Source organism: Petaurus breviceps, unplaced genomic scaffold (genome assembly GCF_028583685.1).
Source record: "Petaurus breviceps papuanus isolate PSGF00001 unplaced genomic scaffold, PetGlider_PUasm1.0 90760, whole genome shotgun sequence".
In the NCBI taxonomy this organism is placed as follows: domain Eukaryota; kingdom Metazoa; phylum Chordata; class Mammalia; order Diprotodontia; family Petauridae; genus Petaurus; species Petaurus breviceps.
The window spans coordinates 9,294,967-9,309,159 of NW_027187338.1; the positions used below are offsets into that span (position 1 = coordinate 9,294,967).

Consider the following 14,193-nt stretch of genomic DNA (forward strand, 5'->3'; position numbering starts at 1 on the left):
GCCAGGAACTGAAGCTGACACATGGCGCTGGCTGTCTGTGCCTGGCGCCTCAGCGGCTTCTTGCCCCGGTGGCAAAAGTCATGCACTCCCACTTACTGGGTCCCAGAGTCCAGACTGCACTGACCTCTCACTTTGTCCTTCACATCTATGTGTTGATAAATCTGGAAAAGGCTACAGCTGCTGCTGATCTGGTGCCTCTGGCCGGTGGCTGGTCAGACCTGCTCTGGGGTTAAAGCCTTGGCATGGGGCTGGGCTCGGCTCCCAAAGCCCTGCGCTGGCCAATTCCTGCCAAACTGCCCAGCTGTCCTCAGCAGGAGGTTAGCTTCTGTGTCATTTTGTGGGTTCTGCAGCTCCAAAGTTTGTTCAGAATCCCCTTTTTACATGGATTGGGGAAGGTGGAAGCCAGAGCAGCAGGGAGGTCCTGCTTTTATTCCGCCATCTTGACTCTACCCCCTCGGGGCTTGATTCTTTCCTTGGTCCTTAAACCGAGGTCAACTAGTCCTGCATTTTACAGATGGAAAAATTGATAGCTAAAGCCACAGGTAATAAATAGCAGAGCCAAATCTTACATCTCCAAATCTAGTACTCATGCCTTTCCTGAGCTTGAGGCTACTTATCTGTAAAATGGGGTTGGTGGGACAGTGGACTATGCAAGGGTGATAGAAAGGGCAGGTGTCCAGGAAGCCCAGTGGGAAATCTCCATATAAATGCTTGCTCTCTCCTTTCTCCTGCCTATGTTGCCACCCCCACCCTCAAGGTGGTTGAAGTCGGTATAGTGTATATGAAGTCAGAAGACAACCCCCCCTTCAAATTTGGTCTCCAAAGTTACTCAGATAGATTGACCCATCTGATATAAGGAATGCTTTTCAATCAGTAGTCACCATTGGGTTCTCAAGTAAACAATAATTAAGTGCCTACTATGTGCCAAGCAAAATACTGGAGTTAGAAAAGGAATCCCTGTTGTCAAAGGTTTCACAGCCTAATTAATGAAGGAGACCACATATGTAAAGAGCCGTGTACAGACAGGATATATACAGGATCAGAGGAAAGGCCCTGTATTGAGGGGGACTGGGAAGGACTGGCACTTGAGGGAAAGATGAGGAGGAAAGAGTGTTTGAGGCATGACTGAAGAATGAAAATGCCTAGAGTTGGGAGGAGGCCAACATCCCTGGATCAGAGAGGATGTGGAAGTGAGGGGAAAGAAGGCTGGACTTGGAGCTGGGAGACCCAGTCCCTTTGATTCAGCTCAGTTTCCTCATCTGTGCATTGGAGGTGATGATATTTGTATTCTGTAGGGTTGCTGCAAAGAGAGCACTGTGTAAGAGGTGCCGTAGAAATGGGACCGTTTATTAGCATAGAATATAAGCAGGAGAGCCAATTACCCTATGGTCACTGGGACCCTGGGATTTATGAGTTCTGGCCCTGGACTCTGAAAGAGTGACTCGTTTCTTTCTGGGCTGAAATGGGGGAAACAGGTGTTGTTACTGATTTCTTGTCTTGTGTGTTGGCAGAGAGCAGAAAGTCGATTCTTGGGGAGTGGGAGAGCTCCAGTGTTGCTGCCTGGCCAGATGGACAGCATTCCTCCCTCTCAAGCTTCAGACCCAGCTGAATTGGACTGAGGAGAGGGGAGCAAACCTGCAGGTGGAGCCACCTAAGATGCTTGAGCGTGGATCCCCTCCCCGCCTTCATCCCCTTCAGTCTGAGTCTTAAGGGATTAGACTGGACAGTGTTGAGGACCCATTGCATGGGAGCATTTTTCCTCACAAAGCTACCAGGAGTAGAGATAATGAGCTATCCCAGTGGGGGTGGGGTACATGCCAACCCAGTGTAATCAGTGCTGCCTCTGAGACTTCCAAATGTGAATAAACCTTGCTGATCCTGCCATGCGTCTCTTCTCCATGCTTATTCAACCTTTTCCAGGGGGCTGACCAGATTCCTACACTGCTTTCGTTTGGGCTTCAGAGAAAGAGGCTTTAAACCAGGTTTGCTTAATAAGACAGCTGGGAGGGACTTAGAAACTATTAACCGAGTGATCTTGAGCAAGTCACTTCCCTTGAGCCTCAGTCTCCTAAATCTGTAAAATGAGGGTTTGGACTCATTGCTCTCCAAGGTTCTTTCAAGGTCCAGATCCATAATCCTTTGATTTCTGAGAGCTAGTTCAATCCACTAATTTTACAGATAGGGAAATCAAAACCTGGTAACTTGCCCAGGGTCCCACAAAGGAGTAACAGAGGTTCAATTTGAACCCAAGTCTTATGGTTTCAAATCTCACCCACTTTCTACTCTACCATTCTGCCAGGAGCCTTTTAGGTTTCCCCACCCACTTTCCTAAGTGCTGATCCTCCCCAGGCAGTTGGGGTAAAGTGACGTGCCCTGGGTCCCAGAGGTAGTCTGATGTCTGAGGTTATGTTTGAACTCTGGTCCTGATTCCAAGGCCAGCACTCTATCTGCTGCGCCACCTAGCTGCCCTATTGGTAGTGGCATATAATGTCAGTAGGAGGCTGCCCAGGGTGAAGGTGAGAAAGACGGCTGTCTGTGTAGGGTAACCTGCAGGGGAACCTTGTCATCTGAAGAATGCTGGGTTGTGCCTGGGAGGAGGGAGGATGATCTGATCTGTCCCTCACTCCTATCCCCATTGAGTGAAAAACCACCCCACTTTGCTCCCTACTCTGTATGACCTTAGCTAAGTCACGTCTTAACCTCCTGGGTCTCTTGTTCCCTCACAAATGGTGGAGAGGATGGGACTAGATGCCTAGAAGCTAGATCTATGAGCCTATAATCCACCTACCCTTAGTAAGTAGCCTACAAGGATTATTAGAAGTCTAGGCCCCAGACCCCCAATTCATCCCTCTTTCCACTAAGAAAGTTCATTGTAATAGAAAGCAGCATGATGTAGTGGTAGTAGCATTATAAACTTTAAAAACGATTTTAAAATGAAAATTAGCCACCATGGGCAAGGCCCTATGCTATCTAATGGGGAGAGGGATTCAAAGACAGCACTTGTGCTCAAAAATTTCTATGATAAATAGGATTAAATGTCATAGAAAAGGTATAATTTTAAAATCAAGACATTTAAAGAAATCAGAGTGATCACCTTCACTGAAGGAATCAAGGCAAACTGAATTCATGGAGGAGGCATCCTCATACCCGAGGTACAGGAGTCCCTTACAGCTATAAAAGGAGGGCCCAGTGAGATGATTAAGGCCTGGTAACATTGGATTTAGGAAGTTAGAAGACTTGAGTGTGAATTCCACTTCTGAAAGTGGCAAATCACTTGACTTCTGGATCTACTAGGTAAAATGAAAAGGAAGGGTGCCATGATTTCCAAGGGACTCTGTTCAGCTCATGAATCTGTGGGGGCTTGGACTACTTCCTGCCTTTTCCCCTAGCCATGGATTTCATGGTTTGTGCAGTGACTGGTTCTGTATGTCTCTGGACATTCTAGATTGAATTCCCTGTTAAAGAACATCCCCACGGCTCCTCTCAGCCATGCTTCTTGGGCCAGCCCTGGCAGCTGGCTGAACTGTTTATTCCTACTTCCCTCTCTGTTATCTGCTGGGCAAAGCTCCCCTTGCTAGAAGAGGCCTCAGGGCCTGAGCCAGCTCCCTTAGCAGGTGGGAATTTGGTTTCAGAGGGATCTGGTTACTGCTTGGCCTCTGAGAATGGAGGGGAGATGGCTGATGTGGGTCCACTCTTATACTTTCATTCCATGATAGGTTGGGTACCCTGAGGTCCTGGGACCTACCCACCTGTTATTGCTTCATTCTGGGGTGGCGTGTTAGTCACTGCTCTCTGGAGACAAATGTTAGTCACAGATCTTCACAAATCATAGCAATCTAAAAAGTTTAGAGTTTTCTTAGATATGACCCTATGAGGTAAATAGTTCAAGTATTAACTCTGTTTTACAAATGAAGGAATTGAGGCTTAGAAAAAATTCCTCCTTTTCATTCATTTTCATTCAACAAGTATTTATTAGGCACCTACTATGTGCCCACACTGGGGCTAGGTCCTGGAAATGCAGACAAAAACAACGGCCTTTCCCTGTCAGACAATTGACATCTGACATTCCCAGCAAATCCTGTAAGAAGTCCCACTTCTACAGCTTATAGGTTTACAAAGTATTTATCACTTCAGCCCTCTAAGAGAGGCATTGAAAGTCTTAGGAGTTCCATGTTATAGATGAAGAAAATTAGTAACGACAGTAAACAACTTTTTCTAGTCCCAATTTCCACCTCTTTCTCTGGGCATTTGGGCTGCTGGTGGGGTCTGCCTGTTCGGGCATCACACAAGACCAAGAAGTCCTGTTCGTAAGTCCTGGAACATTAGGCGACTTCACTAACTTGGGAACTGCAGCTTGCGAGCCCCACCTCCCTATTCAATAAACCCCTTTAGTCTTTAGGGATAAGAAAGAGAGAGGAGCTGGCTGCAGTCTTCCCCACCCCCCTCCCCTTTCCTTTGCTGCATGAGTGAGTCTGGGGATGTTACTGAGCCATAAATATTTCAGCTCAGGCTTTCTCAGGGCGTTGCCAGGGTGATGAGCTGGGGGGGTGGGGTGCTTCTTCCCAGCTGCCCTTGGGCCTGGGACTGGAAGTAGGATGGCAGCTCCCTCTCCATTAGGGAGCCTTTGCCTTAGGCTTGTTTTTTCGGGTGGGTCAACCCTAGGGGTGGGGGATGGGGCATGACTCGGAATAGCTCTGGCCCTGAGCCGCCTGCTTCCTGCTACTGTTGCCTGTTGCCTAGGCCCCCCTCAAGGGCCCCAGGGTGTCTCAGATTGCCAAAGCTGGGACCAGCTGTGTTGGTGAGGAAAGATGAATGCTGCACCCGTAGCTGGGGCTTTGTCGGTAACCAGGAAGTGAGGAAATGGGTAAGTCTCACTATCTCAAAACCTGAGAGGCAGTGAGCTTTGTCCCAAGTCCCCAGCACCTGTAGTGCACCTGGGTCAGTATCTTCTAAAGATGCCACTTTGATAAAACAAGAAGCGTAGGATTTGGTTAAGACCAGGGTTCAAGTCTTGTCTCTGACCTATACTTGTGGTGTGACTAAGAGCCAATCACTCAAGCTCCCATGTGCCCTGGGCAGTGAAATTACAGACGAGTTGGGTAGTTTGTATTCACGTGCTGGGGTACTGGGACTTCCCCCACCCTGAGGTAGCTGGGAACTCCTCTCGAAGATTGTGCATTGCATTCTCCATGAAGGGCCAGAGGCGGGCATTCCTCATCCTTACTCTGCAGAGGAAGCTGGAGAAGTGATCTAACTTCACAGAGGTGGTAAAGGATTGAGCTGGAACCTGAGCCCAGGACCTCGACTTCCAGTTCTCTCATGCTTTCCCAAGCACCACACTCACCCCAAAAGTGTCCAAGCTGAAATTGGTCTTGACCAAAGGATGCTCACACTGAGAGTTGGGCACTACCTCCTTATGCTAGCATACATACCTTCCCCAGCAAGGCCAAGTTCTTCAGCAACCTTGGCCTACTAGGATTCCCTTGAGGGGAAAATGACTACAAGCCCCTGAGGGTATCTTTCATATTTCCATTGACTGTTAACATCTGGCCTACTAGAGGCTGGCCGGTGAGAAGGCAGAGGTCGTGAGTCTTCCCTCTAAGAAGCTGTGCCTCCTGTCTAGCATCCTAGCGAAAGTATGAGAGTAAGACTACATAATGGGGATGAAGGGGTGGGGCCAATGGGGACAATTCCTGGCTACCCACCACCCTCTGGTGGCTAATTCATGCACTGCACAAGAGCTGGCTTGCCCTCTACAAACCTGAGGATTTGAGCTCTTATGAAGCCTCAGACACATTGGCTGTGTGACCCTGGGCAAGACACTTAACCCTGTGTGCCTCAGTTTCCTCATTTGTAAAATGAACTGGAAAAGGAAATGGCAAACCACTCTGATATTTTGGCCAAGAAAACCAAAAATGGAGTCATGACGAGTTGGACACAACTGAACAAAAAAATTCTACATAGATCTCAAAAGTCTCATACCCTTCTATTCCTACTGCCTGTCATCTCTTTTTCCTGTTCTTAGGCTATATAACCTCCTAACCTCACTTCAGTTCAGTTCAACAAATTTATTAAATGCCTGTGATGTTCATTGTCTCTTAAAATTACTTTGTATTAACATCAATTCTAATATTTGCATATCAGTGTACATCTTATATGACTAGTAGATGTAAGTTCCTTGAAGGCAACAGTTGCCATTCTTGTCTTTGTGTATCTCCAGGGCCTGCCACCATGCTTTGCACATAGTAATTGACAAAGAAATGCTCATTGACCTCCAGTAGTGTACAGTCTGTGGGGCAAGGCAAGACTGTGCAGTAGGAATAGAACTGCACTGAGAGTCAGGGGACCTGGCTTCAAACCCTAGCTCTTGCTCCCCTAAAGTAAGCCACTCAAAACTTGTCTCATTTGCAAAGTGAGGTTGTTGGACTAGGTTATCTCTGTGGTCCAATCCAGTTCAGATGCTTATTTTTCACTGTATCCAACTACATTAGATTGTTGTTCAGTGTGTTAAAGAGGTCAGAGACATCTCCGATGGGAAGGATCACTTGTAGCTGGGGAGGTTCAGAGGAGACTTACAAAACCCTGACATTCTCCATTTTCTAAGTGGCCCCAGCCCTAACTGTCCAGTTTGTGAGCTTGAACTTCAAGTGACCTGTATGAGGTTGGGTCATCATACTTTGAAGGGCAGTTCCTGGAGGAGGAAGCTTGAATGAACGCTAGCTTCTGTTCTGTGGGACCTGGAGCCCAGGACTCTACCTCTCTGGAATTCTTTGTCCCTAAGGGACGTCTTGAGGGGAAGCAAAGTTGAGGTCATAGTCCTCTTCCTATGACCGTGGTGGCTGGGTGGTCAGGTCACTTCACTCCCTCCCACTTCCCCAGCTTCCCACAGGATCTAGGGTTGTGATTTCAGAGGAATGAATAGGGAAGTCTTACCAAATGATGTTAAGGGGAAGGGAAACTGCCCTCCAGCTGAAGGACAAGAAAGCTGGGAAGGAAAACTCAGAAGCTAACAATGGGTGTTCTGTCAGCCCCCAATGGCACCCAGGCTAGATTCTGTGTGTGTGTGTGTTCTAATGAACCGGAACATTTATGGCAATATGCTCCTTTCTGAAGGCCATGTTCACAGAAAGACATTGGGGAAAGTCCAGTGTGTCCAGAGAAAGGTGGTCGGGGATGGAGAGGGGGAGCCATCATATGAGGAACTAGCTGAAGGAACAGGGCATGTATATGACAGAACTTCACAACAGACATAATTTATTGGAGATATTCAGAGGTAGGCTGGATCTGTTAGGAGTGCTCCAGACTTCTACTATCCCCTAAAGCAAGGGGATTCTTAACATTTTATGTGCCTGGGACCCTTTGGGCAGTCTGGTGAGAAGCCTACAGACCCTTTCCCAGGACAGTGTTTTTAAAAAAATGCATAAAAATATGTAAGATTACAAAGGAAACTAATTGCATTGAAATAGTTATCAAAATGAAAAAAAAGCTCTTGGGATCCCCAGTTAAAACCCCCCTGCACAAAGGCTCCCTAAGGGCTCAGATCTCCTTTGCCAGTGGTGATACAGAATCCTAGTGGGTATGATGCACTGGTGGGAACCCAAGCCTGGGAGGCAGGAGATCTGGGTTCTAGTCTTCCATTCTGCCAGTAACTTGCCATGTAACTTTAGGCATCCTAGCTTTAGAGCTGAGAGGGGCCCTTAAGATCGTCACTATCTTGGGGAAACTAGGTGGTGCAGTGAATAGAGCACCAGACTCCTCCAGGAGTCAGGAGGTCCCGAGTTCAAATGTGACCTCAGACACTTAACACTTCCTAGCCATATGACCTTGGGCAAGTCATTTAACCCCAATTGCCCTGCCTTCCCCCCTCCAAAAAAAAAATAGGTTGTCACCTTAGGTTTGTTTTTGTTTTTTGCTTTTTGGAGGGCAATTGGGGTTAAGTGACTTGACCAAGGTCACACGGCTAGTAAGTGTGTCAAGTGTCTGAGGTCGAATTTGAACTCAGGTCCTCCTGACTTCAGGGCCGGTGCTCTATTCACTGCACCACCTAGCTGCCCCAACCTTACTTTTACAGAGGGAAGAAACAGAGGCCCAGAGAAGTAAAAGGATTTTGTCTAAGTCACCCCGGGGTGTGAGACAGGAATCAGTATTGAGTCCCCAGGACAGCCTTATTTGATCCTTTGGTCTCTAAAGACCCTTTCAGTTTATTCAAGCTATGCCTCTGGGGCTTGTGGAGAGGGAAGGAAAAGAAGTGGGAAGAGCTTTCCCCGACAGCCCAGCTGCGGCCCCTTTAAGGAGCACCCCCACCTCCCTTCCCTCCTTCCTATGCAAATGAAGCAGCCGCGCGGGGCGAGAGCGCGCGCCTCAGGCCCAGGCACGGGGTTGCGGTGGTTTGTCCCCTCCCGGCCGCCGTCGCCGCCGACATATTGTCCGCAAAAGCGGCGGCGGCGGCGGTGGCGGCGGCGGCGGCGGCGAGGGGAGCGCCGCTGGAGGAGATGGGTGAGTGGTGTCGAACCAGGGAGCAATGGACCGAACTAGGTTAGGCTAGGCTAAGGCTGCCTGGAGCAGAGATGAGGACCTTGAGTAATTGGAGCACCGAACCACCGCCCTCCTCAGACCCCAGTCTCGCGCCGGGTGTCCTGAGAAGGAAGAAAAGGGGAGGGGAGGGAAAAGAAGGGAGGGAGGCGTGCTCCTTCAGTCCGGGGGCGGGGCTTAGAGAGGGTGGGCGGGACCTTGAACGGGAGCGGGGGTGGTGGGGGCGGGGCCTCTAGAGTCCTGGCGGCACGAAGAGGGGGCTGTGCTGACCTCGGGGCGGGGCTTCGATGCTAATGTTCCAAGGGGGTGGGGCTGCTCCCGAGGCTGCCCCACCCCGCAGAGACTCATGGTTCTCTGTGTTTTGGGGCACAGGAGGACGGAGAGGCCCCAACAGGACGTCCTACTGCCGAAATCCACTGTGCGAGACAGGCTCGAGTGGCGGGCCGGGGCACGCCTCCAGCTCTTCGGTCACGGGTGTCCGATCCAGGGCTAGGTGAGCCACTAGACGCCCCCCCACCTCGGGGGTTTCCCCAGGGCTTCGAGATATTGGGGTGGGGAGCCTCTGCTCCCCAGGGCAGGTGCTAGGAAGGAGCTGTTCTTATCCCTAAGATAATAACGTTTGTGATGATAACTCACCTTTACATAGCTCTTACTGCCAGCCACGGTGTGCTGGGTACTTTACAATTAGTCTCATTTGATCGTTTCCATAACTCAGGCCGCTGTTGCCAGCCTCGCCTCCCCCTCACATGGCACCTGGACCTTGGGCCAGGACTCCTGTGGCTTCCTGGAGGGAGGGGGCCGAGGAAGGCAGAAAGCTAACATTCAGCTTCAGTGCTTTCAGAGGATAGCATATTAAGTGCATGAGGGAGTTGGGGATTAAGTGCATGGGGGGGCGGTCCTGAAAGAGGCCTACAGGAGGTGAAGTTTGAATTGGACTTCCGATAGGAATTCCATACACTTAAGAGAAAGAGGGAGTGTGTTTCACTAAACAGAGAGGGAAGGCACAGAAGGGCCAGTGCACAGGACATTTTTGAGGGTGCAGATAATGATTTCATTTGTGTGCATACCATTCATTCTGTCTCCCTGGATGGGATTAATAGGAGATAAGACCGGAAAGGTGCTGTATTGTAGATGGCCTGGCATTTGGACTTTACTGGGTAGAAGGTAAGGAGTCCACCACAGAGATTTGAGAAGAGATGACGTGGGCAGATCTACAAATAAGAAAGCTTATTGTGGCATGGGAAGAACAAGAAAAATGCTCTTTTTTGTTGTTGTTTTTGATTTTTTGGAGGCAAGGCAATTGCCCAAGGTCAAACAGCTTGTACATCTGTCAAGCGTCTGAGGTCAAATTTGAACTCAGGTCCTCCTGACTCCAGGCTCTATTGACTGCACCACCTAGCTGCCCCTAGAAGAATGCTCTTAAAACCTTCTGGGGGGATGAGAATTAATCAACAAGCACCTACTATGTGCCAAGCCATCTGATAAAGAACCTGTAAGTAGGGTGGTAGAAGAATGAATGGGATGATATGATGTGGAAGTGACTTAGAAAAGGTTTGGTACCTGATTTGATGTGAGAAGGGGGGAAGAGAAGATGTGCTGCCAAGGTCTTTAACATGTGAGACCTGGTGCATGAAAGCTTATACCACAGACTGAGATAGAGACATCAGAAGGAGCAAGTTTCAGGATAAAGACTTTTGTTTTAGACATGTTGAGTGTCAGGTGCTGGTGGGCGATATGTATGGAGATGACAGATTATGGACCTCTAGCCCCAAAGACAAGGGACACTTGGGAGCACAGTGGAGAGAGCCTTGGCCCTGGAGTCAGGAAGCCTTAGACACTTACTAGCTGTGTGACCCTGGAAATCACGTAATCTCTTTTTGCCTTGGTTTCCTGCCAGGGTTGTTGTGATGATCAAATGAAATAATATTTGTAAAAGTCTGGCATACAGTGGGCACTTAATAGATGCTTATTTTCTTCCTTCCATATGCTGCCTTTGGGGGCTGCTCTTCACACAGGGATAACTTCTCCCCCTGCCCCCTACCCTTTTCCCCTCTAACCCCCAAGAAATGATGGCTTCCTGGTCACCCTCCCTAATGTTGACCCCTTCAGGAGCAGCTCAGGCACAGGCCTCTCCAGTCCCCCTCTGGCTACTCAGACTGTGATCCCCCTGCGGCACTGCAAGATCCCAGAGCTGCCTGTCCAGCCGAGCATCCTGTTTGAACTTCAGCTCTTCTTCTGCCACCTTGTGGCTCTCTTTGTCCACTACATCAACATCTACAAGACCGTTTGGTGGTACCCGCCTTCTCACCCGCCATCACATACCTCTCTGGTAGGTTACTGCTCTGCTTGGGTTTTCCCCTCTGTATGTCTGCTTGGAGTCTCAGCTTTCCCTCTCAACTCCGATTACTGCTTGAGGACCAGAACACTACACTCCCCACTTGTTTGGCTCTATGCTTCCCTCCCTCAGAGCTGAAGACTGATACCTCAGTTTCCTCCTCTGAAAGATGAGTGACTTGGACAAGATGATCCCTAAGAGCCATTTCAGCTCTGATGTTCCGTGTGATTCACTGACATGGTGCCTGTGTAGGGAGTTGTATAAGGGCCACATCCCCATAGAGTATATTTTATGTCCTTCTCCACTTGATCCCACTCTATTCTCAACCCGTTTCTATTCGGTGAGTAGGACAACTGTTACTACCATTTAACAGGTGGGAAAAACAGGCCCCAAAGCACTGTGTCATCTAAAGATCACAGAGCCAAAAGTCAAGGGACTTGACCCTAGCCTGAGTTCTAGGTTCCCTTCTCTGCTACTGATTTGTGAAGTACTCTTGGGCAGTGTTTCTCTCTTTGGGTATCAGTTTCACCTTTTATAAAATGAGGCCTGTAACCTAGGTAATCTCTTAGGTCTCTTCTGGCTTTAGAGCTTTCTCTCTGATTCTCTACCTGGAGCAAGGTGCCTAGCACCTACCTTATAGGGTGCTTGGGAGGGAAGCATCATACAAGCCCTAAACAGGCATGCGAATGAATGGGAGTTGTTCCTCTTGGTTGTGGGGAGGAGGGCTCCAGGCACTGCCTTTTGTAACCATTGGACTTCTTTACCTAACAGAATTTCCATCTGATTGACTTCAACGTATTGGCCGTCACCACCTTGGTGCTGGGTCGGCGGCTCATTGGGGCCATCGTGAAGGAGGTGATTGCTCTATAAAGGGTTGGGACTTTTATTATCCATGGCCATGTTCTCATCTGCTCTAGGCCCTCTATAGCCTCTCTCTCTACCCCCATCCCCAGCCCTGGTGGGGAATGTGTTTCCAAGGCAACTGCCACAGTTCCCACCACAGCCTTCTCCACAGCCTGGTTTTTCCTCATGTGGTTCCAGCCAGGATCTTCTTCTCCCCTTTCTGGGTTTGTTTGGAGAAGAGCTAAACAAGTGATCTCCCTTTTCAGGACCTTCCATCAGCTCCATGGGCTTCTCAGAGGAGAGCTTATTGCTGTATTGGATGAGCTTGTTGGTATAGGAGAAAGAGCCTTGGGTTTAAGAGTCAGAGGATCTGGGTTCAAATCCTGACTCTTCTACTTGTTAGCAACTGATGAAGTTACTTAATCACCTGGGTCTCATATTTTCCCATATTTGAAAGAGTCCAATCTGGACTCAATCTCTCTGAGGCTCTTCCTTGCTCTAAATCCTGTGATCAAGGTAAAAGGGATGGAGATCATCCACTTTCATTTTTTTCCCTATTCCTTTGATGTGGGGCTGTTTAGGAAGCAAGGAAGATGGGAAACTGCAATATACTCCCAGACACAGAGAGGACTGGGCAGCCCTGGGAGAGGCATCCTAAGTGATGAGCTTGCCTTCTCTTCTCCCCCTTGCCAGGCTTCTCAGAGCAGCAAGGTCTCCCTGCCACGCTCAGTCTTCCTGGTCATCACACGCTTTGCCGTCCTCACTGGGACAGGGTGGAGCCTGTGTCGTTCCATCATCCATCTCTTCAGGACCTACTCCTTCCTTAACCTCCTGTTCCTCTGTTACCCGTGAGTGACCCTTCTCCCTTTCCCAGCTTTCATTCTCCCTGCAGGGGAGTGTTTTCTGAGTGAAATAGATAAGAACATTGAGGCCTGAGAACTGCTCTAAGACCCCTAGCAAGTCAAGGTTGGGGGCAGGATCTGTCATGGACCCTGGTCAGGAAGTAGGGGTGGGATAAGGCGTCAAGGCAAGGGGAATCCCTAGAAAGAGGCAGGGTGGTGTAGTGGGAAGGGCCTTGGACACACAGGACTCCGGGAGGATGAGATGAGATCATGCATGTCAAGAACCTTTAAAAATATCAGCTCTTATTATTATCCAGAGTCAGATGATGGGAATTCAAACCCCAGCAAAGGAACTTACTGAGATGATGGCCTAGGGCCAGTCCCTTCACCTTTGGTCTTTAGTTTCCTAATTTGCACAATTAATGTTTAGGATTAGGTGGTGTCTAAGGGCTGTCTATCCTGTACAGTGTCTTTTCCTCCCTCCTGCCCCAGGTTTGGGATGTACATCCCATTCTTGCAATTGAACTATGACTTTCGAAAAACAAGCCTCTTCACCCAAGTCACCAACATTGGTCCTCGGGAGGCGGGAGGCAGTGGAGGTGGCCCTCCTTCTCGGGGCCGGGACTATTTGACAGTTCTGAAAGAAACATGGAAGCAGCACACACAGCAGCTGTACGGTGCTGAGGCCATGCCCACCCACGCCTGCTGCCTCTCCCCCGATCTCATCCGCAACGAGGTGGAGTTCCTCAAGATGGACTTCAACTGGCGCATGAAGGAGGTACTGGTTAGCTCCATGCTCAGCGCTTACTACGTGGCCTTTGTGCCGGTGTGGTTTGTGAAGGTAGGTGCAACCTTGGGCAGCAGGCACTACCCTCTTGGGAGAACACATGAAAAGACCCTGTGATTATGTATAGGAAGCTTCCCTCTTCCCCCAAGTGGCAGGTGTGCTCCCTATGCTGGCCCACGCAGCAGTGTCTGGTCTTTTCCTCGAGATAGCTCATCATTCAGGGCTCTGTGGCACTTTTAGATTCCAAAGCCCCATACTCACAACCAGCCTGTGAGGCGTAGGTAGGTATAGGAGTTTTATCCCCATCTCACATATGAGGAAACTGAGGCTCTCAGAAGGGAATTATTGACTTAGTCAGGTAGGGTCACACAGCTTTCTCCCCTCTGTCAGACAACTCTAGTTGTCATGTCCTTTCTTTACTAGATTGAACAAGAGCAGGAAAACAATTCGCCTAGATTTAAGTAAAGCCTTTGTCAAGGTGTCTCATGCTCTTTCTTTTTCAAATAGACCCCACCATCAGAATCATAGAGCTAGACCTAGAAGGGGCCTTAGAGATAATTTAGTCTAAACCCTTAATTTTACAGATGAGGAAACTGAGGCCCAAAGAGGTTAAGTGATTTGCCCAAGGTGACATAGGAAGTAAGAGGCAGAGCCTGGGGCTTTGAACTCATGTCCAAGGACTCCAAGTTTAGTATTCTAAATCCAGTGTTCACTATATCATTTTCTAATATTCCCTTCCCCCCTCCACCCCAAATACTTCCTTGTAATCAGGGTAAATTTGAACAGAATCCACCCAACAAAGCAGCTTTGTCTGACAGTACATGTGGCATTGCAGAATTCTGGTTTTTCTCTCA

General features: G+C 49.0%; 2 protein-coding genes across 5 annotated transcripts in view; both read left to right on the plus strand.

Annotated features, from left to right (window-relative positions):
* Positions 1 to 14,193, plus strand: part of KPNA6 (karyopherin subunit alpha 6) — a 387,231-nt gene that overhangs the window by 292,795 nt on the left and 80,243 nt on the right. The gene's annotated exons all lie outside the window — the stretch shown is intronic.
* The window catches only part of TMEM39B (transmembrane protein 39B), a 319,933-nt gene that overhangs the window by 292,795 nt on the left and 12,945 nt on the right, over positions 1 to 14,193 (plus strand). For 2 of the 4 annotated variants that reach the window (XM_069068057.1, XM_069068058.1), the window contains exons 1-5: positions 8,805 to 9,025; positions 10,642 to 10,861; positions 11,639 to 11,722; positions 12,404 to 12,558; positions 13,045 to 13,393. In XM_069068057.1, the coding sequence (XP_068924158.1) occupies positions 8,820 to 9,025; positions 10,642 to 10,861; positions 11,639 to 11,722; positions 12,404 to 12,558; positions 13,045 to 13,393 (1,014 nt within the window). In that variant the 5' untranslated portion in view covers positions 8,805 to 8,819. Of the gene's footprint in view, positions 1 to 8,332; positions 8,497 to 8,804; positions 9,026 to 10,641; positions 10,862 to 11,638; positions 11,723 to 12,403; positions 12,559 to 13,044; positions 13,394 to 14,193 lie in introns of those variants that run through there. The other 2 variants (XM_069068060.1, XM_069068059.1) reach the window with 2 other exon arrangements.